At 39.6% G+C, this 26177-nt stretch overlaps 1 protein-coding gene across 1 annotated transcript in view; it reads right to left on the minus strand.

Annotated features, from left to right (window-relative positions):
- The window catches only part of EIF3E (eukaryotic translation initiation factor 3 subunit E), a 51753-nt gene that overhangs the window by 16885 nt on the left and 8691 nt on the right, over positions 1-26177 (minus strand). Inside the window, exons 4-10 of the mRNA XM_067537391.1 lie at positions 21492-21534; positions 20845-20949; positions 17703-17828; positions 14549-14673; positions 8079-8205; positions 4820-4921; positions 3092-3201 (exon numbers count right to left, since the gene is read on the minus strand). Coding sequence (XP_067393492.1) covers positions 3092-3201; positions 4820-4921; positions 8079-8205; positions 14549-14673; positions 17703-17828; positions 20845-20949; positions 21492-21534 — 738 coding nt within the window. The remainder of the gene's footprint in view (positions 1-3091; positions 3202-4819; positions 4922-8078; positions 8206-14548; positions 14674-17702; positions 17829-20844; positions 20950-21491; positions 21535-26177) is intronic.

Here is a 26177-nt window from a genome sequence, read left to right on the forward strand (position 1 = left end):
CCTTGTAGATCAACAGTATGGGCGGGAAGGCATACATAAGGACCCCTGATGACAACAAAAGGAAGGCATCAGACAGAGCCCCTTCGTCCCACCCGCAAATGTAGAAGAACTGACGGTACTTCTTTTTCAGCTCGGATGTTAAGAGGTCCATCCGGGGAGATCCGTACATTTGGAAAAGCATGTCACTCACCTTCGGGTGGAGACGCCACTCGTGGCGGGGTAGGAAGGACCTGCTGAGGCGGTCCACTGTGGTATTCTTTATACTGGGAAAGTGGGAAGCCACCAGATGCATACTGTGTTGTATGGCAAAGCCCCAGAGGCTCACTGCCTCCTGGCACAGGGCTGGGGAGTGGACTACACCCTGCTTGTTGATGTAGTACATCGTGGCCATGTTGTCCATCAAAATATTGACCACCTTGCCTTTCAGAAGGGGAAGGAACACCCTGCACACCAATCGCACTGCCCAGAGCTCCTTGATGTTTGTGTGTAATCCCCATTCCCTCTCCGACCAGGTCCCTTTGTGCACTGTGGTTGGAGCTGATATGTGTCCCCCACTCCAGGTCCAAGGCGTTCGATATCAGTATGACCGAGGGAACCAGGTCTTCAAAGGGTATTCTACGCATGACCGCCTGGGGGTTCAGCCACCAGTCTAAGGAGGAGAGGACTTTCTGGACAGAGTGGTCACAATGCCCCTGCAAGTGCCTCCTTGGGCATACACCGAGGCCAGACAGGACTGGAGCGGTCTGAGTTTTAGACATGCGTGGCATACCACGTACGTGCAGGCCGCCATGTGATCCATCAACTGCAAGCAGGCCTGGGCTGTCGTAAGGGGATAGGCGTGAAGGTGTCTGATAAGGCTCGACATGGTTTTCAACTGAGACTGCGGCAGCAAAACCCTGGCCTGTGTAGAGTTGAGAATGGCCCCAATTAACTTTATTCTCTGTACTGGCATGAGTGTGGACTTTTGCTCGTTCACCATTAGCCCTAGGCGCTGACAGGTGGCCCTCGCTACGTTGATGCTAGTCTGGACCTGGGACCAGGACCTGCCCTTGAGTAACCAGTCATCCAGATATGGGTAGATTTGCATGCTCAACCGCCACACATTTCGTGAAGACCCGTGGAGCGAAAGAGAGGCCAAACGGGAGGGCTGAAAACTGGAAATGGGAATGGCCCACAACGAACTGGAGAAACCTTCTGTGGCCTGGAAAAATTGCAATTTGAAAATATGCATCCTTCAGGTCAAGGGCGGCATACCAGTCTCCAGGATCCAGGGACAGAATGATGGATGCTAGGGAGACAATGAGGAACTTGAGCTTCTGAAGAACTTGTTCAACCATCACAGGTCCAAAATGGGTCTGAGCCCCCCCCCACCCCCTTTGCCTTAAGAATGAGGAAGTACCGGAATAAAACCCTTTTCCTCTCCTGTCTGGTGGAACTTCCTCCACGCCCCCAATTTGAGGAGGCCATCCACCTCTTGCCTGAGAAGTTGCTCATGAGAGTGGTCCCTGAAGACGGACGGGGAAGAAGGGGTTGGGGGTGGGGACTGAAGGGAATAGCCCCTTTCGACAATCCCAAGGACCCAGCAGTAATGTAATACAAGCCATCTTGGTGAGGAAGAGAGCAAGGTGATTCATGAACTGCAGGAAGGGAGGATCCTGATTGGAAGCTGGTGGGCCGTCCTCGGGTGCACCATCAAAACGGATGTTGCTGTCCACTGGAGCGTCACGAGGGGCCCTGCTGCTGGCCTGACATGGAGGTTGGCTGACATCTCCTGATACTCCTGTCTCTGTCCCACCTCCTATAGGCAGCAAAACGTGGGGCCTTATATCTGGGCTGCTGATGCTGTTGCTGAGGACGGAACTGCCACCTCAAGGCCGAGACGTGAAGAGACCCAGCAAACAGAGGGTGGCCCTAGAGTCCTTCAGACCGTGTAGCTCAGCGTTCGTCTGGTCGGAAAACAGTGCACTCCCATCGAATGGAAGATCCCAGATGGATTGCTGCACTTCTTGTGACAGACCCGAGGACTGCAGCCATGAACACCGCCGAATGGCCACCGCCAAAGCCATAGCTCTTGACGCTGAATCAGCTGTATCAAAGGCTGCCTGCAGGGCCGCCCTGGCCACTGTCCTACCTTCCTCCAGGAGGGTTGTTAGATCCAACACCTGCTCTGGAGTAGCAACTCACCCAAACCCTTAAGGGAGTCCCAGAGATTGTAATTATATCTTCCTAACAGCGCTTGCTGATTAGCAATTTTAAATTGTAGCCGTGGAATAAATCTTCCTGATGAATAAGTCCAGCTTCTTGTAGTCCTTACTCTTCGGCATGGAGCTAGACTGGCCCTGCCTGTCCCGCTCATTTGTGGCTGCTACTACAAAGGAGCCTGATGATGAGTGCGTGAAGAGATACTCGAACCCTTTTGAAGGGACATAGTATTTCTTCTCTGCCCTTTTGGAATTTGGTGGCAGCGATCACGAGGTTTGCCACAGGCCCATAACCAACCTGAAAACCCCTTTGTGAACTGGCAGGGTGACCTAGGCCGGCGTCGCAGCTGCCAGAAGTTTTTTTCCCAATACCCCCCTCCCACAACAAGCTGAGCAAAAAAGGCTACTCCACATGTAGTTAGACTTCTGAGAAGTTTTCACTTTTTATCTTATCAAAAAAGAATGCAATACTTTCATTCAGTGACCTTCATATCAAGTTTGTTCCAGTAACAAGTAAAAACTGGTTCCAACTACCATCCCTGCCACCTCCACATGGGCTCTGAAAGCTTCCATACTTCCAAAAAAATGATTTACCTTTAGGTAGAGACCAACTAGGGAATGCATCAGTTTTAAAGGAGAGTTTTTGAAAAAGATTAAATGTATGCGAAAACAAGGGATTGTAAATATTTAAATATAAATGCAAAACCTATTACAAACTAGAAGTGAATCTTTCCACCTATTTATTTTAGATAATGCTTTTCCTTTTCTTTGACAATGGTGGAATATCATTGGAGCACAATTCCCTAAAACATAAATTAATGGGTTAAATTTTAAAACAGAAAGTGCTACAAGGAGTTCTTCATTACTGCTTATGTTTATGGTTTTCTTACCTAATGCTGATACATTGATGAATACGACAGAAAGTCTCAAATATAAAGAGACGAGCATTCTCAATGAAGTCTTCAAGACACGCCACCAAGAAAAAGTCATTCACAAGCACCTGTAAGAATAGGGGAAAAAGGAAATAATGAGATAGAAACAAAATCTATAATAAATGTACTCATGTGCCAATAGCCTCAGTATCTAAAAGCAGTGATCAGTGTCTTCTGAAACAGTTCTGGAATGTTTTAAAACATACCCAGAGCTTTACAGATGAACACAAGAATTTTCAAAAAAAATCTGCTAAAACTGAATTATCCTGTCAGTTGTATATATGTGCAATTTTTATCCAAGTCTTCTTCCACTGACAGGATGATTGGTCCTTCAGGTCTAAAGATTTTATTAAACGTATTGGACAGCAGTAAAAACAACCTATTTATTTTTCTCTTCCTCACTGCAAGATTTCCAATTCCATTCTGGTAATTCTGGGAAAATATTAAGTGGACAGTGACCTCAACAATTCTGCTAATGTGCATGCCAAAATAGACTATCACACTTCAGTTTTAGCAGCTAAGCCACAAATCCAACATAGAATACAAAATTTAATTGCATTAGTATATTTGAGTCATATGACTCTGCTTTTCAGCATGGGAACTGCAAACTTTGGAACTTTTGCTTGTCCTTTTAGTAAAGATGACTGACAGTCTTTATAGGTGAAAGCATAATCTCTTCTCTCTGCAATCACCACAGTTTCAGCAGTACACTTCTCCCTGGTAAGCCCACTTGACAATGCATTACTTGTGTGGTTGATACCATCTAAGCCCATTCCCCTATCAGTGAGGCTGTTTATAAACTGGAAAATGCACTGGGTTAGAAAATGTATTATAAACGTAAGTAACATTAAACATGATTCTTACCTTGGTGTTTGCAAGGACAGTTGTGTTTAAAAATACATTAGCTAATTGTAGTTAACTCTACACAATTATCTTTGTCCAAACTCAAGGCAAAAATCACATTTTCTAATACAAAGCATGTTCCCTGTATAGACAAGGCCCGAGTAGAAGCTCTGTTCTAATGATGTGCTCTGATCCTTTTTTCATCTCTTCCCTCCCTCTGTCAAGCTCAATGCTGTTATGCTCGATCAACTGCTCTCAGCCGCCTCTGATGTCTGTGTTTGACGGTCAGGAAATGTGTCAATAACTTGTTCAGATAGCACTTCATGTCCTGAGCAAAAGGATTTTTTCCCAGCCTGACTAATTTGGCAGTATTTTTCTTCTTTCCTATTAATTCTGGAGGTTTTATATGATCTACAGAGAGCGAGAAGCTGTATATTTTGCATGATTTAAATACTGTTGAAAAAAAAATCATTCCGTGATTATGTAAAGCAGACGATAATACCGAGTGCCAAAAATTGCATGGGGTAGTGGCCTTACGGGAGGAAAACGGGGTGCTAGCTTCTTTCAAAGTGGTGGGCCCATATTTCTCTCAGCCTGTATTATCTAGCAGACCTTGATGGCCTCTCAGCCCATGACAAAATAGTTGCATCTGTGGTAGCTACTTCAGAAAGTGTTAATGGGTTCAAATCAGGTCAGAAGATTTTTCATTTAGAAAAAGGCAAAAAAGAGTATTTAATGCTAGATTCACCAAAAGAATTTTTCTAAGACCATGTTTAGTATACTTATTTTGCCAATAACTGAAGCTTACAAAATTGTAAAGTTTACACAAGTTAAAAATCTTACCGCTTCACACTCTCTCAGTTTTTTCTGGGCACCATCGAAGTCAAAATTAACATATAAGCATTCTACAAATTCTGTAATGGGGTCCTTGTATGTGTAGGATTCCTGTCAAAGTCATTCAAAAATATTAGATATTTAAAGATTTTTCAGGAAATAATACTTCAGAATATTCACAAAATCAATTTAGAGTATATTTAACATTTCTTAAATGAACCAGCACTGACAATTAAATATTTCACCTCTAACTGGAAATAAACTGGAAATTAAGTATCTTATTTAAAAGAATATTTGCCAATTTAAAAATCATTAAACAATTTTATGTAACTTAGTAACTAATTTCACCTAAGATTATTAGAAATGGAAGAACTGTTACTATTTATGCTTTGTTCATTTTTAGCAACTATCACAGCATGGACAATTAAAATTAGTTAATCACTACCAATGCTGCAATACTTAGGTTGGAAATGCTTCAGTCGAAAGGTTCATTAAAAAAACTTATTTTGTTTTTTTTTCAAAATAACTTGTTTCTTCAAAATCTAAGTTTAGAGACAAATCTGAATTTGTTGTATTGTCATTTCAGGCCGTAAAAATGAAATACAGTGTATAAATGTTTATCAAAACAATTTTGTATTTTTAATAAACTAAATATTTTGAATTACTTTTCATATTAGAACATTATGAAAATAATGTCCCTAATTACAAGGAAGTAACCTGATGACACTAGACCTAAAATTAAATCCATGCAATTTATGATTAAATTATTAAACACTTTCAAATACTTCTCAAATAAGAAGTTTTAACATAGACTGGCTCCACAAAACTTTAAAAATGATACTTAAGATAGGACAGACAACGGGTTGTTTAAATGAGCAATAACAAGATGTACAACTTGCAACACTATCTGAATAAATTTCTTCCTTCTTTGAAAGGAAGCTACTTAAATTCTCAATATTAGTAACAAATAATAAATCTACTGATTTACAAGTTTTGCAACAATTAAGTTTTGTAAAGTACTACATTTGTTAATCTGTTTATTGATGCCCATCATGTAACTAGCAAAGCCTAGAATCCTGTGGTATTGTAATTAAGGAAGTACAGCAGCTGGAGACCAATATATTAGTTTCTGATACTACTATAACCTTCAAGTGTAGCCTGTTAGTTAGAGTTCTTCCCTACCTGTCAAAGCACGATAACTGCTTTGAAATCTACATATAAAGAGTATTACTTCAGAGCAAATGTTATATATACAGAAGGGACTTAATAGCATAAAAAAGTGATGGGAGATTTATTCCCTGAATGGCTAATGAGAGTTTTCATTATGTATCTTACATGTTGGGTTTGGTAATATCAAAACGTGTTTTAGTCATTTTTTTTGCTTCAATTCAATTTGGTTTGAATAAAAATATGGATAAAAAATTGCCATGCATAACATATTGCTTCAAAACAATGTCAGAATTCTTAAATGTTTTTAAAATTCAATACTGTTCTTAATGCTTCATTTCCTTATGTAGCCTGACATTACTGCATCAAGATTTCAAATGGACTTGAACCCAAGGTAGAAGCTGGTTCTTAATTTTTACCAATTTCGAACATTAATACTACATATTAAATTCTGTAGACACTTTAATATCCGTTCTTTTGAAAACTTTTAGCAATATTTCAATTTCTACATTTTAATTTGTTTTGCACAGGCAGTTAACGAAGCTTATGTTTTAGATTTAGAACAGTGATTCCTAATCTTTTTGGCTCAAGGGCCACAGATATAATTTTTACAACCCTGAAGGGTCACCAGTCTCTGTCAGCAGGCGCCCCCCCCCCCCCCCCCCCCCACTGTAGCCAGATGGAAGGAGTCACTCATCTCTCATTCCCCTGGCTGCAGCAGGGAAACCGCACGCACCCTGTAGCCCTGTGCGCTCCACCTGGGTCTCTAGCTTCCTTCTGCAGCCAGTGGGACAGGAAATTAGTGCTTTTCTCCCTCTGGCTTCAGCAAGGACCCCAGCGCGTATGGACCTATGCAGAGCACTTTGCTCTCTGCTGGAGCCAGGGGAGGGGAGTGCTGATCCAGGGACCCCAGCACCTCTGGACACAGGCGGAGCACTCTGCCATGCTCCCTGCTAGAGCCAGGGGGAGGGGAGTGCCATGGCAATGCACTCCGCCTGGATTCTTCGACAGCAGCTCCCTTCTGCAGCTAGCATGAGGGGAACAGCGGGCCACTTTGAAGACCCTGCGGGCCACTTTTGGCCCACAGGCCACTGGTTGGGAACCACTGATTTAGGACATCAGTTATATGCCTCTATTGATTTCATTAGCATATGTAGCACATCTGTTAGATATCATACATATTAATATTATTTTCAAAAATGTCTAAAAGACAAAAGGTATGCAAGTCACATGGACTTGAGATGGCATCTTTCCTATGAAAGACACAAAAGACTTCAATAATGGGTCAATACATTCCTTCAGTAAGCATCTTGATTCTTTCATTATAAACATGGACTAAAAATATCTTAAAATGGCCACTCTGGTGTGAGTGTTTTTTGGGGAAGAAGCTTGGTATAAGGAATAATACTTTTTAGGTCAGTGTCTATTGGCTCAGGGCTTGTTTACACTTGAAAAGCTATAGCTGCACAGTTGTAGCACTTCAGTATAGACACTACCTACTCCAAGAGGATGGATTCTCCCATAAGCGTAGGTAATTCACCTCTCTGAGAGGCAGGGGTAGGTCAACGGAAGAATGTGTCTACAACGGAGAATAAGTTGGCTTAACTATGTTGCTCATGGGTGTGAGTTTTTTCACACTCGAGTGACATAGCTGGTTTGACCTAACTTTTTAGTGCAGACCATGCCTCAATGGTTCACAAATTCTCAACACTTGTTGGGCAAGCAAAGTTTCCTGTTCACTTTAACAGGAGTCGTAGTATTGAATACATGAGCAGGAGTAACAGAGCTGTGTTCAAAATGTTTTCATATTTATTTTCTGTGTCCTAATCTCTCAATTCAGCCTTTCAACTATATTTGGAGGATGAGGGACTGAAAGAAAGTATAATTATTCTCTCTTCTTACAATTCATCCCACTTGCTTTTAAAGAGAAAATAGAACCCAAGAAGAGAAGAGATGCACTGGAAGCAGCAAAAGGTAAAAAGCACAGGATCATGGGATACAAGTGTATTTTCAGAAAAATGTACACCATGAAAAGATTAATAAAACTGAAAAAATATTTTCTAGTAAGGTCAAATATATAAAAATAAGTTTCATTTCTTACCTGCTGGATAACCTTGACTAAATCTTTCAGCACTTGCCTACGTTTTCGAACATCCTTGTTTGTAATGACTGCTGTAGTCAGATATCGAAGGATATGGGGGCACATAGTCTGTATTGCATTAAGATACCTGAAGAAAATATTCCACATAGCTTTTATATATTTAATGGTGCAATTTTGCATTTAAGTGACCTCAGAAGATAAAAATAAAGTTGACAACTTTGTATAATGTTGTATTATTTCTAATATATGTGTAAATTTACCAATAAGCTAGACATTTCTTTTTATTTAGGTTAACCAAAGCTGTCAGATATAAAATGTTTTCAGAGACTTATGCTAAATTGGACTTCATTTCATAGTATAATCATACAAGGCTGCAATTTTGCATGCAGTGGCACAGTTGCACTGCGGCAACACTTGTGTAGATATTACCTATAGTTATGGGAGGGATTCTCCCATTAACTAACTAATTCACCACCCCAAAAAGTTGTGGCTTTGTTGACTGAAGAATTCTTTTGTCAAACTAGCACTATCTACACAGGGACTTAGGTCAGTTTAACTATGCAGCTAAGGGAGGGGGAAGGGGGATTTTTCTACGCCCCCTGAGAAACACAGTTATGTTGAACTAATTTTCTAGCATAGACTAAGCCTAACGAACAACCTGGCAAATTCAGGACTTTGAAGAATGAATAACTGAATGAGAGCTATCTACTTTTACACAGAACTTCTTTATTAAATGACCTGCACACCTTTCAGAAGTTTCAGTAAACCAAGACCACTGAAGAGTTCACAACTCTTCCAATTTTCCTTCAATTCCAGGGTTCCAGACCGTTCTATAACTTTTGTTTCCTAACAGGAGCTTTGATATTTTCATAATTTACCTCTTAACTTTCAAGAATAGCTAACATTTTTCTTTCAGATTGTAATTTTTTAGCATTAAAAAAGCCTTTCAAACGTATTTTAATATTCATATTTCAGTGACAAGCTCAAAATATGAAAATCCACTTAGTTTTCCCTCAAAAAAAATGTTCCCCCCGCCTCCCAACCCTCATATATTACTAGTTCTACCAGGAATGTGTTCTTGTGCTCGCAGTACAGAAGTATGTTCACTGTTGGAAATCAAACAAATAAAACTTCTGTATAATTAAACGCAAAAACATAATGCAATTTAAAACAACCTAGTCAGATCTGAACATCCAGGGAAAACCATGAAAATGATTATTCTTATAATTCTATCAAAAGAAGTAACATTGAAAAAAATATGAGATTTGTCTCTAGTGTTTCAATTATAGTAATCTTAGATGTTACCTGTGATAATAAAGCAAATGAATTTTTAAGAAAGCTGTGTAAATTGAGGTTAGTATGCTGAAGAATGCACCACATTAGACAGGGAGGTTTGCCAACCAAAACACTTAAGGCTGTGACTAGATTCCCCAAAATTAAAGTTTTTAAATGATGTTCTGAATGCCCATTTTAATTTTGCTATTAGGGAAAGTGAGCAAATATTAGCAAAGGTACAGAAATTTCTCGTTTTAACCATTGCACGTCACCTTGAATCAATAAAATTACATAAATAAGATAAAAACTCCTCTAAATATTTAAAGCTTTGAAAATGACACCATTTTCATCAAGCACTGATGGTAAGACACCCACCAAAGTCAGGAGATTGAACATAATATGTTTAATGTTTTCAATGTGAGAATTTGAGAGTGTCTTGTTATTTTTTGTTTGAGATGAAAATGTGGCTTGCAAACAGATGTTCAGAAACTGGAGGCTCCAAGACAAAAACTACTTATTATAAAAAAGCTTTTGATGTGCAAGCTGTCATTTCTAAGCAGGATTTTAATTATACTTTATTGGTCCTTGATCAGGTACAAGAAAATTAAAGATCTAAAATGTTAATTAATCCAAGACTACCTTGTTTTACTATTTAACAAACTGAACAGCTTTAAATTCTCCTGTAACCCAAAGCACTTCATATGAAAAGAGTTAATGCAAAACTTTCTAGAAAGCTAAGTCCATTTTGTATAATGCTGTTAAAAGGAAAAAGGATTAAAAATCCAATTGCTAAATAAAAAAATTTGATTGTATTGCTCTGACTCAGAAAAGTAATATCCAAAGAATTATGTTACAAATGCATTCTTTCTTTAGCACCTATATCTTAGGTCACTGAGACAAAGTTTCATCTCTAATTGCATCTATTTACTTGATAGCCTACATATTGTTTTACATCTTGAACAGATTCAAAAGCATAAGCTATCTCCATTTTTTAATTCAGAGTGAAATCAGCAGTGTATATGATGTAACCAACTTAAAAGTGCATTGTCATTCTACATTTATATTACAAGAGCAAATATGATACTCGTTAGCTGTATCTGTTATCCACAGAGAAGTAATTCTTCCTAAATTATCCTTTTGTTGCTGAATGCTTGTTTGCAGTAATAGTAGATTAATAAGTTAATTAAGTGCATGAAACTAGCAAACTTCACAATTGTAGAAATCTTATGTGTTTCCTCACATTCTTCTCATCTCTTTATTTATTTCCTTTCATGGCTGTACAACACATGATGCAACATTATTACTAATTTACACATTTTAGTCAAACACTGAGTACTATGGTAATACAAATATTCAAATAGAAAGAAAAAGTAAAAAAACTACAAAACCATTCTAATATCAGTAAAATCACAAGACCAAAGATAAAAATAATGTAACTGTATTTGAAAGCATCAATTCAGATCTTCCCCATCACTGGTGACTGAAAAATGTTACCGTATGATGGCTGTTTCATGGCTATATGAGAAGTTAGTTGGGGGTTTGCAGTTCATCGTGGACAGCTTCCCACATCATAAAGCCCACCACAATTATCACATTACAATCTCTTTTCATGGTACATTTTCTGCAATTTTAAATATTTTGTTTTAATTGTTTGAAATGGAAACAAACATTGATATTGGGAGTGAAAGGGTTAATTTAATGATCGCTGATTAGATTAGGCCAAATAAGAGTTTGGGATGAGTCGACTGGAGTTAAATTAGTTGACAACACCATCTTTAATCATCCCAGCCAGATTACTCAAAGCCATTAAATTTGCAGTCTACATGCAAGAGTGAAAACTAACAATAGCAGTCTCTAGAGACTCTTCCACAGAACTGGTGGTTAAAATGCTGGCAGTATGTCTATTCTAGCTCTCCCACCACTGGTCCAGCAATGATGGGAAATTTTAAGAAAAATGTTAATTAGATACAGCCATAAAATAACAGTTTGGAGGGCCTGCTGGACAAACAATAATCCCAGCACTTGGAGAGTCAGTAAGTCACAGATAATTTAAGTTAACAGGTGAAGTATTTTTCACCAACCTATTAGACTGGCTGACAAAGTGCAGCCTCATTTTTTTCTTGGAAAGAAGTGAGATAGTCCTGCGTAAACTAGAGCAGAACGCATTGGTCCATCTGCTTAGAAAAGCAGACCCATGTGAGCTAATTATGCCTACTGCTCAATTCATTTCAATGGTTTCCCATCAGCTCCTGGATGCAATTCAAGGTATTGGATTTAATCTGTAAAGCGATATACACCTTGAAAGCTGGCTACACCCACCTTGCTCTCCTACACATTCATGACATCCAAGATTACTAGAGATGTTCTTGGAGAAAGACCTTTTTTCAGAAATATATCAAATTAAGATAGTGTCTTTTCTCATTTCCTGGCGTCTTGGTAGTTAACTGGGAAGGGTTAGAAATGCTGTGCACTGTGGATATTTATATAATGTGTGGGATGTGTCCATATGTCCAACAACAGACACACTGTAAATTAAAATATAACAAACAGGCTTATAAATAAGGAACATAGCACAGTCTGACTTCCTCTTTATTCAGACTCCAAATGCTTTTTAATTCCTTCCATCTCCAAGATACATACAAGTTTTACTAAGCTTAATTAGAAAGGAAAACACGCCATAGCTTGTTAAAGTGAACCAAACAGCTGGAAAGTCTTGCAGCAGTAATGCTGCACAAACCATGTTTCAAGTTTCCTTTATTGTGCATTTTAACATTTTGAAGAGTATAAAGTTATTAACAGTTCTCTTGACTACATCATACCAGATCATTTCAAAGCGCGCGCACACACACACCCACCCACGAACACGAGATGGCTGATTGACAGCCGCAGAGAGAGGATAAAAGTAGACTCCAAAACATGCCAGGAAGTTTGTATCCTCTAGCATCCATTGAAGGTTTCAATCATAAGAGCTAAGATACATTGTTGAGGACTGTGGAGATAAAGCTCTTGATACAGACCAGGTGGCTCTCTCAATAGGCTGTCTCTCTATCCTTCCCTCTCTACAAATGGTTCTTCTAATTCAAAGAGGAGACACACTTGTGGGGCAATGTTGAGATGCATGCATTTTGGCTTCCTATTTTCTAGTTAAATAGCACCAGATATAGAAGTCTGCCTTCTACCACTTTATATGCATCAAAGTAGAAACAAAGTCCACATCTAAAACCATCAATCATAGCAGTTTTTACTTGCACTAGTATCAGTCCCATCAGTTTTATTATGTAAACAAGATTTCATTTTATTATTTTTAAAACTATTTTTATTGTACCAAATATGGTTACAATCTGGCAGACTGTATTTATGCTACCAGCAAATAAAAGTCTTCATTGATTCACACTGCTGCTTAGGGGACCAAACCTATTCTCTCCAACATGCTATAAGCCTTTAATACCATTGACCATGAAACTTAAGTTGGCTCATGCATTCTCTTAAAGATCCCAGATGGCTTTGGATAACTGTTCATCTACCAAGAGGGCTCCACGGGGACTTCCTAGGATATATCTACATTGCAATAAAAGACCTGTGGCTGGCACAGTTCAGCTGACTCATGGAGCTCGGGTTGCAGGGCTACAAAATTGCAGTGCAGATGTCCAGACTCAGACTGGAGCTTGGGCTCTGAGATCCCACAAGCAGGGAGGGTCCCAGAGCCTAAGTTCCAACCTGAACCCAAATGTCTACACTGCAATTTTATAGTCCCACCACCCAAGCTCTGAGAGCCTGAGACAGCTGATCCAAGACAGCCATGGGTCTTTTACTGCAAAATAGACATACCTCTAAGGGCTATATGTTTTTTCACCAATTCTTTTTAATCTGTACATGAGCTACAAAGGTACTTAGTGTGTACTTAGTGAGACAACTCAGCCTGTGATGCTTTTACTGTGCAGAAGAGAGTTATCCAACTTGAGGGGTTGGGTGTGTGTGTGTGTGTGATGTGTGTATGTGCAGATTCTGCCTTCCCTGTGCCTCGCTGAAGAAATAATTGGATGAGGACCAGCTGGCCTTCCACTCCAATTCCCTACAGCCCCCAGGCTCTACTCACAGGATCAGTGCAGTGCAACAGCACAGTTACAAGAACCTCTGCTATGGGCTCTCATGGCTCACATGAAGCTCTTGGACAACAAGTCTCAAAAGAGGCATGCAGTACGGGCTGACCCCCAGGCTTTTCAGGAACTGTTGGAAGGATATGAAGGCGTTAAGGACAACCTACCTTTCCCCTATTCTCCAAATCTACATTTAGCCTTTCAGCTCTACCACACAGATGTGGAATCTGTGCCCAGACTCAGCAGCAGCACTCAGTGATGGCTGCTACCTATAATCCCTTTCTCCTGTGGCTCTGAGAGCAAATGGAAGGACATCACATTGGTCAGATGCTTCTCCCTGACAGCAAACCAGAAGACGCTTGCTAGCACGAGACGCTACTTCAAGTTAGAGGCCTGTTACTTTAAAATAAATAACTAAATTCATGAGGCTTTATATCCAACAAATAGTTCTCTACAAAACTAAGAACACAAGTACATATTTAAAAATTACATCTAATAACAAACAACAGTGTATACATTGAAGACTGCATTCTTCAGCTCATATACATATCGCAACTCTAAATCAATTGTATCCAACTAGTGGCTATGAGGCAACTGTGGTCCTTGAGGAAGACTAAGAAAAAAATGTGTACATAATTATGAACTGAAAGTGAGCCATACGACAAAACTGTTAATCAGGCCTATAGTTATGGCAGCTGATGGAGGAGGGGAGAGAGTAGAAGATATCACCTCCTCAGCAGCCCTAGGAGAAGGTTTGGCGTGAAATGAGAGTGTTATGAATGGTTGCTGTCCCTTCCCTACTGGCAAACTGTTGCATCAAAGGGGAGGGAAAATAGAAGGAAGTAGCACAGATCTCTTGCTGCTTGCTCCACTGTTGGCTTCCCTGTCTATATCAGCCTTAAGGAAAACAAGTTAGGCATTCAAAAAGTCCTGATGGAACGTAGGAAAATAAAGCATTTAATGCAGCCTCTTGATCTTTTTGAAACATGTTTGGCTCTTAGGCTGAAAAGGCTTGACATACCACTATTAAATAATTTTGTCTTGCATCCAGTTTCTGCCTCGTTACAAGCTTAATGTCTTAAACTACAAGCAACTTACTGTGGCTGATAGAGAAAGAGATCAATGATGTTGTCTCTGCCTTTTGGGTGGTTGAAGAACACAAACAAAGACCAGTGGATGAGCCATGTTCTCTGCTGAAGAGACTGGAGTGGGGAGCTGACTGACTGAAAACAAGAAATTAAAATAAAATTTTAAACTGGTGCAGATAAGGTGCTATGAAAACATTACAATACTATGGAAGTTCTCTTTGGATCATGATGGTAATCTCCATATTCCTCCTCCTCCCCTCCATCATTCTGAATTTCGTTCCTGGCCCTCTCCTACAGGGGAGAACAAGTGGCTTCCCACATTGTTAGACTTTCTCCTCCCTATATCCATACGCACTGCTTTTAGCACTGCAATACTCTCCGAGGGTGACAAAACAACATCATCCCACCCCAGGAAAAAAATAAAAGATAGTAAAACTTTAAAAAATCTGCTGGAAGGGAATCAATTCCCCGACCTGCATAAAATAATTAGTTTTAGCTCCCATCATCAGCACTACTTCATTGGCAGGTTAACTCAGCAACTTCCTGCAGACTGGCAAACAATGGAAGCAGCAAGGTAATGACCATGCATAGCTGATCAGTGATCCTATCATTAAAAAGTGCAATCACAGTATTAGCATGAATATCCTTCCTTATAAAATTTCCCCTAGCCAACAAAGTCTGGCACAAGCTGCTGTAACCACATACATTCAGAAGGCTTTAAAAAAGGAGGTGAGAAGAAGAGGAAGAGGAACCTGCCTCAGCTGCAACCCACCCAGACAATGAAAAACACGCATTTAAAAATGTATTAAAACTTTTAGATTTCCATTTAGAGAGTCAATCACTTAAAAAATAGCTAGCTCTGAAATAGATTCTCTCTTAGAATCACACAAAGGACACTGGAAATAAACCCATTCTTCCCAGGTAATTTTTTGGCAATCCGTGCCAGTGGCAGAAATTGAAGTAGAAGATACCTGACAAACATGCGAGCAGACAGATTTTCCCTCATACTAAAAAGGCTAGTCAACAGAATCATGAGTGAATGCTCACTTCAAAAGTGAATGTTGTGGTGGCATAATTGTAGAACCTTCTCGTGTGAGGGCCACATTGCAATTTTCTTTTCACTTGGGAACAGTGAGCTCAGAGGGGCTGGAGGGGAGGGGCTAGTGCTCCGCCCAGCTGAGGGGGAGCTGCTGCTGCGCCCCGCTGTCTTGAGGCTGGCGGGGGGATATTGGTGTGCCATGCTAGCTTGGGGTTGGGAGGGCTCAGGGCTGGAAGGGAGGGGCTGCTGGGGCCAGCTCAGGGGTGGGGGAGTTGCTGCTGCACCTGGCCGGCACGGGGCTAGAGGGGAGGAGTTGCTGCTGTGTCCACCAAGCTAGCTGGGGGAGCGGGACTGCTGATGTGCCCTGCCAGCTTCGGGCTGGAAGGGAGGGGCTACTGCTGTGTTCAGCCAGCTTAGGGGCAGAGAGGCTGCTGTTGCACTGGCCAGCCGGAATGGGGCTGAGGGCAGGTTTGCCCGGATAGCGGCCTTCGGCAGACTGGACTCTGGCCCATGGGTTGGACAACCCAGTTGTAGTACACAATTTTTGCCATGTTTCTATCACTTCTCCACACACACACACACACACACACTCTCCCCCCCCCCCCCCCCATAGCATTTATGATGATACCATATTACTAACATACTATAAAGGAAACTACAGTTCTTTCCATATTTCTCCCAATAAAAAAAATTAGATAAGTTCCCTATACTCTGCCACAATTTTCATATATTTTTAGTTATCACTGTTAAGTAATTTCTTAAAGGATGCAGCCTTGGGGTTGGAGGTATCGGTAGGGCCATTTGGCCTCGGGCCACCTAGAACACCACTGGGGTTGATGGGATGGTTAACTGGAGGGGCCCCCTTACACTCACAGGAGTGGGGGTGGCTTCTTTAAGGGAGTCTGTGCCCTAGGCAGAGACCCCTGGCTCTGGGTCCTGATTTGGGTAGCTGGCCTGGCAAATTACATGCACTCAGGGCCCCCTTCTTCGGCTTTTTCAGTACCGGAGACCAACCTCTCTCCACACTGACTCTTCTGCCTCTTCCTTGGGGATGGGGAAGAGAAGTGGCTCCATGAAGAACTTGGTTCCGCTGGGGTGCTCTGCACCGAGGCTGCTGTGCTAGGTACCAATTCAGCACGGGACAGTTCAGCGGCCGATTTAAGTGCCGCCTCCATAAGTAGGGCCTTCAGCCAGATCTCTATCTTTTTTCATTTGTGGCTTAAAGCCCTTACAAATCTTACACCTGTCCTTCTCATGCTCTTCCCCCAGACACTTCAGGCAGCTGTTGTGAGGGTTGCTGAGCAGGAAGGGCTTGTTGTAGGTTGTACAAGGTTTAAACCCCGGGGAACGGGGCATGCCCCGCAGCACAGTGAGTCCTTAACTGGACCTATTAAGACTAACTATATACTAACTATACACAAGAAACTTAAAACTAAACAACTGCTAAAGGTTAGCTAATCACTTGCGATGCAAGCGAGAGATGGGTACCAGCAACTGTCACTGGTGGAAAGAAGGAACTGAGAGGGCACAGGGTTGGTGGTGCCTCATATATCATGGCATGAGCATGGGGCTCCAGAGGACACCAGAGCCGTCCTTACGAGTACTGCTAAGGGAAAAAATTCCAGTAACTGTGTTTGTGGGCGTGCATACACCTAGAATGGAATCGACATGAGCAAGCACTCGAAGAATCGTATAGCTATTCTTTCATACTATGAGATGTATGTGCAACACGTGACTTAACAAGGAAAAATTCAAGCTCATTTGAAGTTGCTCAATCAATCTCTTAAAACAAGATGGACAGTATATTCCCAATAGCAATTCAAATACAACAGATATAGTGGAGACAATTTTGCTCTTTACCCATACTCCACCCCCACCAAAAAAAAGCCACACTTCAGTGGTCTTCATTCCAACAGTTGAGGATTGGACATGGCTCTTTTGCAAATTATTCTTGTCAAGAAGAGACTGCAAAAGAGCAACATCAACCATACCTTCTTCTCAGAGCAAAGTGTGAGGTATCTCCAAAAAAAGATAGTGTTTTAAATCTGGCAAGATTTCTCCATATTTTCCTTAGCCTGCCCACTCTTCAACTTAAATCTATTAATATGCTCAAACTTTAACTCACATTATTATCTATAGTTTCTTTCAATCTTGTAAGATCTTCCATGGCTGCATCCCAGTTCTGCATTAAAATTTCAGATGCCAGTTTTCCCCAGAGTGAGCTCAAAGCATTTCTATCTGTTGATGGAACCTGTTCAAAGTAGTAAACAAACACAATAATTTAACATTTTTACTTGGTCAAATATATTAGATACCAGCTGGTACTATTTTTAAAATATAAAATGCCATACACTCATTTGGCCTAAGTTTTTCTAAATAAAAAAATTGAGTATTAAAATATTTATTGTGTAAGAAGTCAGCAGCATTCTGCATTTTAAGAGCTACAAATGAAATTAAAGCTAGGGAAACTGGCAGCAGCTGCAGTGCAAAAAATGTCAATGCTGCTGCTGAAGACTCTCATTGGTAAACAGTATTATAACGGCACAGTAAGATGTAGTTGGGAAAGTTTACTGGCCTTAGCCTTCATATGTAATAAAAACATCAAACTATGTAAAACCATTGCAGGACTAGCATAACTATATTAAAATCTGCTCCTTATAAGACAGAAAAGTCTAGTAAAAAAATACAGAAAACAAGATTCCAGGCACACAGTAATGGTGCCCACACTGACAGCAAACCAGAAAAAGAACTGAAATGATTGGTGACCACTTGGAACCTTAATAACTTTAGCTCCAAATGTTTGGTGCCATAAGGGGTTGCTCATACAATCCTAACAAGCAATGCACTTAGAAAAGGTTCCCCAAACTCAGTGGCTCTAGAGAACCACATCACAAAGTGAGAATATGCAGAGACCACCTTGAAGAAGTACAAAATCCTTTCAGATAAATGCATATGGCAAAAGAAACATGTCTTACTAAATTAGACAGTGTTTCCCTGAACATACTCAAACCCCATTAAAGTTATTTTTCTCAGAGCAGTTAACCAAGTCTGGGGTCAATCAGGCTTAGTTTATACAATACTGAACTACACTAGGTCATTCAGAGTGGAGAAGTCTAATCTCAGATCATAGTTACAATGGTTCTTTCATAGCTTATGTTTCACTAACCATTAGTTTAAATGAATCTTCTCCCACCAAAAGGAGTAACAAAAGTCTCTGCTCAAGCTAACATACCAGAAGCATATACTATTTTTGTTAAAACTGCTTTCAAGAGTAATTTTAAGAACTAATTATAGCATTTTATTCTTAATATGCTCAAATTCTGAGGGCACTGAAACACAAAGGAGGGGATTTAGGACAATTGCTCATGAAACAGGATCACTATCCAATACAAAGCCCACAAAAAAAAATAGTTCTTCACAAATATATAAAATGTACACCTTATTGAATAGGTTATTGTATAAAATGGCTTGATGAGTAATGGGTCACATACGATTCCTCCTGTCAAAAGCTATTCCAATACTGAAATACATTCTGTCCAAGCTTTCAGACTCATTTTAATGAATGAATGTTGCATTACTATTGTGAAAATCTATTAGTTATTTGCTTTGGATCCCACTTTACTTCTAACTGTAGCCAAACAACAGAGTGAGCACTGTCTGATTTATTCCAGAACCACTGAATACTATTCTCCAAAAGATTAAACAAAATATAGGATATAGTAAAACAGAAATATAGATTAACGGAAAGAAACAAAATCCAGTAAACATACACAATTACTGGGAATTACTTTGCAAATACCTTTCATACATTTTAGAAAGGGACATGATATTAAAATGTCATGTTCCAGTGCCAATGTGAAAAGCTTTTTGCTGCACTTTAGCAGGAATTTTTTGCAGCTAAGGTTCATGTGGACTACTTTGGCTCAACTCCATATCATTACAGTTGGCTCTTCATAGAGAACTGCTTTCAATGATGGATATGCTAGAATAGTTTCAATATCTGGATTTTCCAGCAGTTACCTTAAGTTTCCATTTACTAGCAAAATGGCACATTCACTCACTGACCAGCAACAATAAATTTACTGTGCTGGGATTCTAACAAGACATTAAATCTTCATTCTCAAAATTCACTCCCAGCATTAACAAATGATATGAATAACCAACTCTTTTCATGTAGTTGTAATGAAACCACGGCTCTGGTTCTACAATCCTTGTTTAAGCTGTTAACATTTCCAAAGCATGACTTTTACTCTTCTAAATCCTCCATAATAATATTCAAGGGAAGACAGATGGAATTCTTGATAGGAAATAGTAAGCTCAGCATTACCACTGATTATCTTCAATTTACCTGTAAACTTTTCATCACCACTTTTGTGCAGAGGAATTAGATTGCAAATACTTATTCTTAGCTGTTACAATTTATAATATTTTTCCAGTTGTCATTTATAGGAGGAAACACGAAGTACCTAATACAGTTAGTTACCAATTTTATACATTTTAAAACATAAATTAGCAAAAAAATTAGCACTTTAAAATTTTGCTAATTGTTCATATTTAACCTTGCAATTCTAAAGAGGTGTGTGATAAGACTAAGGGAAAACATACAAACTAGGGTTTGGTCTATTCACGCATATGCCATATTGAGAAATGTTTCTGCTTCACTTTTCCATTGTTGAAATTAGTCAGGTGTTTTACATTTACTTCTAGCATACCAGAAATCTTGTAAATAAGAACACCCTACTTGATCTCAAAAATGGAACAGACTAAAGCAACAAAATGGCAGGCACACTCATGTCAACCTGAATAGACAAAAACCCTACGTTTTGTTATTGTAGGGCATCCATGAAAAGACAATTGTAATGCAAATAAGCTTGAAATCTTTGGCTTAAAGAAAAATTAGATTTTCACAAATTTAATGATTGAAAAGTCATTTTCCAACAGTTACTACACAATATCAGATTATTTGGGAATGACTAACAGTGCTCTTGGCATTGTGCAAGATACAAATGAAGACATGTTTCCTAGCAAAAGGATCTTGTAATAAATAGATTACTGTACAGAGGCCAAAGTTTTCCCTTATAATTACAAATAGAAAATGGAACTGTTGGCAAATAACTAATTATAATAATTAATTCTGAGCTCATGAATCTTTTCAATATTCCTCTTGTATTGATTAATTGTCTAAGTGGTTTATAAGTCAGGATATTTAAGCATTTTTATCAGAAACAAAGTGGCCAAAATACTTAAGAAAAAAAACAACTACTTACCAAAACCCTAAAAAAGTAGAGATATTCTGCAGCGCCTGAATAGTTGCCACATTCATACTGGAACTTTGCATACCTGTAGAGTGTGTCTAGGTACTCCTGTCTAAACTGAGAAGGAATACAACGTTTTGGTTCATTATGGAAGAGACAGTATAACAATTGGTTGTGAAATGACTCAATAGTGGATCACATTTAATTACAAATATGCAAGTAGCCTGTAAAGAGCTTCGGGGGTTTTGGACGATAAGTGCAATGATAGCAGTGTGCAGACAAACGAAAATACAGAAAATGAAACAATTATTTCATCCTGTGTTCTGCTGAACGCAGTAATTGTACTAATGTTTAGAAGAAAATACTACAAAATCTAAGCATAACCACAAGTTTTAAGGAAGCAGTTAATATCAGCTCCACATTTCCTTGTTTTTATAAGTTTGTATCACATTTAATTCTATTTAAACTTTTAAACTTTTCTATGCAAGACGTTTCGCACACTAGCCACACTTAAATTAGACAGATTGGTCAAGATACCATGATCCTGATATTGCAAGACTATTGGACTGAATATAATTTAGCTTGTTATTTTTACATATTTTAAAATGTTTATTTAAAAATAAATAAATAAATAAAATAAAATAAAATAAAAAACTTACACCATGCTTGTCAGCTAGGTAATCAAAGAGCATTCGACCATCCCTGTAACAAAAATAAAGATCTGTAAAACATCAGTTTTAAACTGACCATCACAGATTACTGTGTAATACAAAATAAAACTATTAAAGGAACACATAACATTATAGTTTCTTTTTTTAAACGTCTCCTGAGTACCCTATGACTTTTAAAAACAATTTGTTGCTGCTTGAAAGGTCCACACAAACCAAGGGAACTGACTATATGGAATAAATTGTGAATCCAACTAACCATGAAGTGTTGTCAAATGAACTGAAAGAATTTAGCATTAACCATAACAACTCTGGATATTCTTGTTCTCCATATAAACATCCAGTCCCTCTGAATCTTGGTAAGTCTTTGGGGCGAAGTCCCAGACCAGTGAACTCAGTGGCAAAACTCCCATGGACTTCAGTGGACTCAGAACTTTACCGTTGGACTCAAACTAAATTCTGCAGCAATTGAATTCTACTGTCTAATTATGCATCATGTGAAAAAGCATTTCCCTTTGGTCAGTTTTGAATTTGCCACCTTTCCATTTCACTAAGTGTTCCCTTGCTGTTAGGGGACAGAGAGGACAGAAGCACTCAACCTTCATTCTCTACTTTTCATGAATGTATAAGCTTCTATCATGTCCCCTTTTATTAACCTAATTTCTTAGGTAAACAATCCCAATCTTTTAAATTGTTCTACACAGGAAAGCTTTTCCATGCCCCATATCTTTCTCATCACCTTTCTCTGAACCCCTTCGGTTTCAATCAATGTACCAAGAAGAGACATAAGGCTTATTGGTCTGTAATTCTTTCTTTCTTTCTCTCTCTCTCTCTCGCTCGCCCGCCCACACACATTTGGTACTCTTCAGTACAGTAGCTATTCGTAATAGGATTGCATATTTTTGCTAGCTGGTCACATGCTTCATATGCCAGATCTTTCAGAACTCTAATATATACCTTCTGGGTATAGTTACTTATTGTTAAATTATCAATTTGTTCCAGCACTTCTACTTCTGACACCTCAATCTCTGATTGCTCTTTTCTGGTAATAAAGATGAAGTGCTGTCCAATGTAGGCATCTCCATAATCTCCACTGCAGTAAAGAGTGATGCAGAGAAACATCTTAGCTTCTCAGCAAGTTAATATAAAGTGAGAAAAATGCACCTTCATTTTTCAGGTAGCAGTACTGTGCGCTAAACTAGTGCCAGTGTTAGCTGAAGAAACAATCATAGCAGTTAATAAGAAATAACCCACTGCATACTAAGAACTTAGGTGTGGGAGTGCTTTGCATTCAAATCAGTTATCAATGACAATATTACACTACATTTATAAAATAACTTCAAAATGATTTTAAAGCACTTTGTAGACAAATAAATCTTCACTCAGGATGTCTACCAATTTACATATTTGAGAACACCAGTATTTTTCCAGTATCTCCATGAAACTATAAACAAGCCAAGGAGTCTTCACTATCTTTGGTATTGTACTATAACCAGAAATTAGCCATGACTTGTTCAGAGTAACTACAGTTCTGATAAGCGCAGAGATTTTTTTTTTAAGTTTTTTGTTTTTTTTAACTCAGACTATATGCAGACTTACTCAAAAGGTCAAATATACAATATTCTTTCAGTTTTTAAAATGTTAAGCTACTGAATTGATCAAAACTGTGCAGTTATTGATACTTAATTTACAAGAGCAATGGGGACAGGGATAATTGCCTTACCTGTAAATTTTCATTCTACGATCCTTCCATATCAGACAGTCTTGACATTGGGGCATTTCCTGTTTCCATGGCATTTAGAAGCAGGCCAAATTTTTGTTCCAAGCCTTGAGTTTATGACAGCCCATCAGGAGGAATGCTCCAGAACGGTAGTATTTTTCAGCTTTGGAAACTTACTATATAAAAATTTAATATTGCTACTCAACTCAAATGATTTGCAGCAGCGCACTGACATGAAATCTAGGGATTTCTTGGAGGAACACTCTCCTCTTCAAATGCAAGCAACAGATAGAAAAAATCCTGGACATAATGCTGTTCTCTGAGGGAGTGTCAGACTGTGACATGGAAGTCCTAAAATGAAATTTCACAGACAAAACAGAATTTTCCTTCAGTCCCCTCCCACATCAGACAGTCTTCAGAGTAGACTGTATAAAGCCAAAAATAACCCCTCTGTGAGAGAGAATTCAATTTACCCATGAAAACTGAAAAGGAATGCAATGGTTGGGGGCCCTGCATAACATAACAAGAAGGTTGACCAGACCAGGGGAGAGTGAAGTGAGGGATCATATGGCATTCATGTTTACCCATGCAGAATTCACAAGTCCAAAAGGGATGTAACTATTGAAAATGCTTCTTCTTGTAGCAGAAGTTGATGGATCTGTGATTCTTCTCAGTCATCCTTAATAGATCTCTAAAAGGTTTATTTTCATATTCTGAAGTTTTGGGAACTGTAATGATACTGTAATGATAACAGGGTATTTCCACCTGGCATATCAATCTACTTGTTGAGAGACCTGAGATCTAAAGTGGGCTTTGTTTCTCTTCGTACCACAAATAATTTTGTGCCCTTTTCAAAATCTCTCTCTCCATGGAATTGGTTCTATTATTCCAATGTTTAGGAGATGGACTACTCCACTGTTCCTCTTCTGATGATACAAAGGTTGTTGTCGAGCATGATTTATTTTAATTTACTTTGGGGGAAAAGGATAATCTTGTTTCTGGGACAATGTGTGAACTCCATTGAATATCCTTGTCACAGTCATATCAGATTGTCACAAGCACCCATTTGTTTAGATGTTTTACTCCCATGAGAAAAACATGGGAGTAACATGGGGACGAAAAGAAAAGAGATCTGCCTCCAAACTTGGAAACTCAAGAGAGAAACTTTAGGGGCTGGATGGTTTTCCAGAGGATCCCAAGCCTTGGTCGTCTAACTCTCAGAAAAGTGAGCAATGGCTTCTTCCTAATGTGCAATCTCTATACTGGAACCTGAAAGAAAAATGGCTTCAAAGGAAACACCTGCTGAGGTAAAGTTGTTTGAAGACTCTCTCACTAGGAGGAGGGAGGGACTTAATCCCTTGTTTAAAGCCTGAGTACTCAGTGACTGCTTAGTCTCTATGCTCCCCAAAAAGCTTATCAACAAAATATTTGGAAGGATATCAAGTGATATTCTTCAATTCCAGCTTCTTAAAAGGGCGCAATAGCTGTCCCCAGAACAAGTATTTGGAACTCCGAATGTCAGCACTTCTTAGCTGATGCATCAGTCTTGGAAAGTTGTTAATGAAAACTCATTAAAGGCACATTTTATGTAGTTAGTTTGTTATCTAGGAACATGCTCAATAACGGCCTCCCAGTTGAGCAAAGACCTCCACAATAAGAGAATGCAGACAATACTTTCAAGTCTCAGATTGTATTAAAGTTTAATCCGAGTAACAATCTTAGGCCTTGTATACATTAAAATAATAAATTGACATACGTTATGTCAACTTACAGCCACCACTAAAATTAGTGGTGGCTGATGTCCACTGCTCTCCCTGGTGAGGACGTACTACACCAAACCAAGAACACTTCCACTGACCTATGGAGCAGTTGAAAGTCCCCTCTTAGCTCCCTGCTGGGAGCTCACAGGCTCCTGGGATCCCTGTGGGTTGTCCCCCCACTCCCTAGTCTCAGCTGGGGGCAGCCGCGTGGGGACTTCTCCTCTCCCCAGTCCCAGCCCAGAGCTGAGGAAAGCCATTCTCCACTCTCCGCTCTGCTGTGTAATTCACATGGCTCCCCAGGCCAGGAGCAGGTGGAGAAACTCCCCGACTTCTGGCCCCAGCTCCGAGCGGGACTGGGAACCAGCAGCCCCGACTTCTCAGCTGGGAGCGGGTAAGAAGCGTGGAGTGCTGTGAGCAGAGGAGTAGCTGGTTCCTGGTCCCGCTGAGAGCAAGGGGAGAAAGCCAGCGATCTTCTCTACCTGCTCCCCACCAGGCAGCTATGTAAATTAAAAGGCTGAACCGTGAAATTGACATGGCTGCCAGTTCCAGCCCAGAACGGGAACCAGCCACCCGCACCTTCCCTGGTCCCAGCTTGCAGCTGGGAGCCGGACACACCAATCATCTGAAGCTTCCCCATTCCCAGCTGGAAAACCAGCCGTCCCGGGCTTGCAGCAGCCAGGGCACCTCACCCCGCTTCCAGCCAGCTTTTACTTATGACATTACAATTCATCTTCAATAAACGTGAACTGTTCCACCAGTTCAAAACTACTGCAGTGAATGTCAACAGTGCCATACACAATATATAAGAAAAAGACATATCTAGTGTGTAGTATTGTGTAACTCTGCATGTAACAAGAAACACTTAGTTGCAGCTAACAATCCAGAAGCCTAAACTACATGAGCAGACCCTTCACAATGATGCATGACACACAACAGTATATTTGTACATCATATTAAGAAAATGCTAACATAAAAATAAAGAGGATAAAGTCTGATATACGCACCAATTCAGTACATACTAACTGGCACAATCTTACAATTCCACAAGAAGAAGGATGACAATATTACATTTTAGTAAGCAGTTTATAAAAACATTAGTCATGTAGAACATGTCAAGAATCTGTCCACATTGGAAGCTTCACCAACTTATGTCACAGTACTCTGAGGTTTTTAGGTAGCTAAAATGGACCTTCATAC

This window comes from Emydura macquarii, unplaced genomic scaffold (assembly GCF_026122565.2).
Source record: "Emydura macquarii macquarii isolate MOO-44397 ecotype Brisbane River unplaced genomic scaffold, CSIRO-AGI_Emac_v2 contig_383, whole genome shotgun sequence".
Taxonomy (NCBI): Eukaryota; Metazoa; Chordata; order Testudines; family Chelidae; genus Emydura; species Emydura macquarii.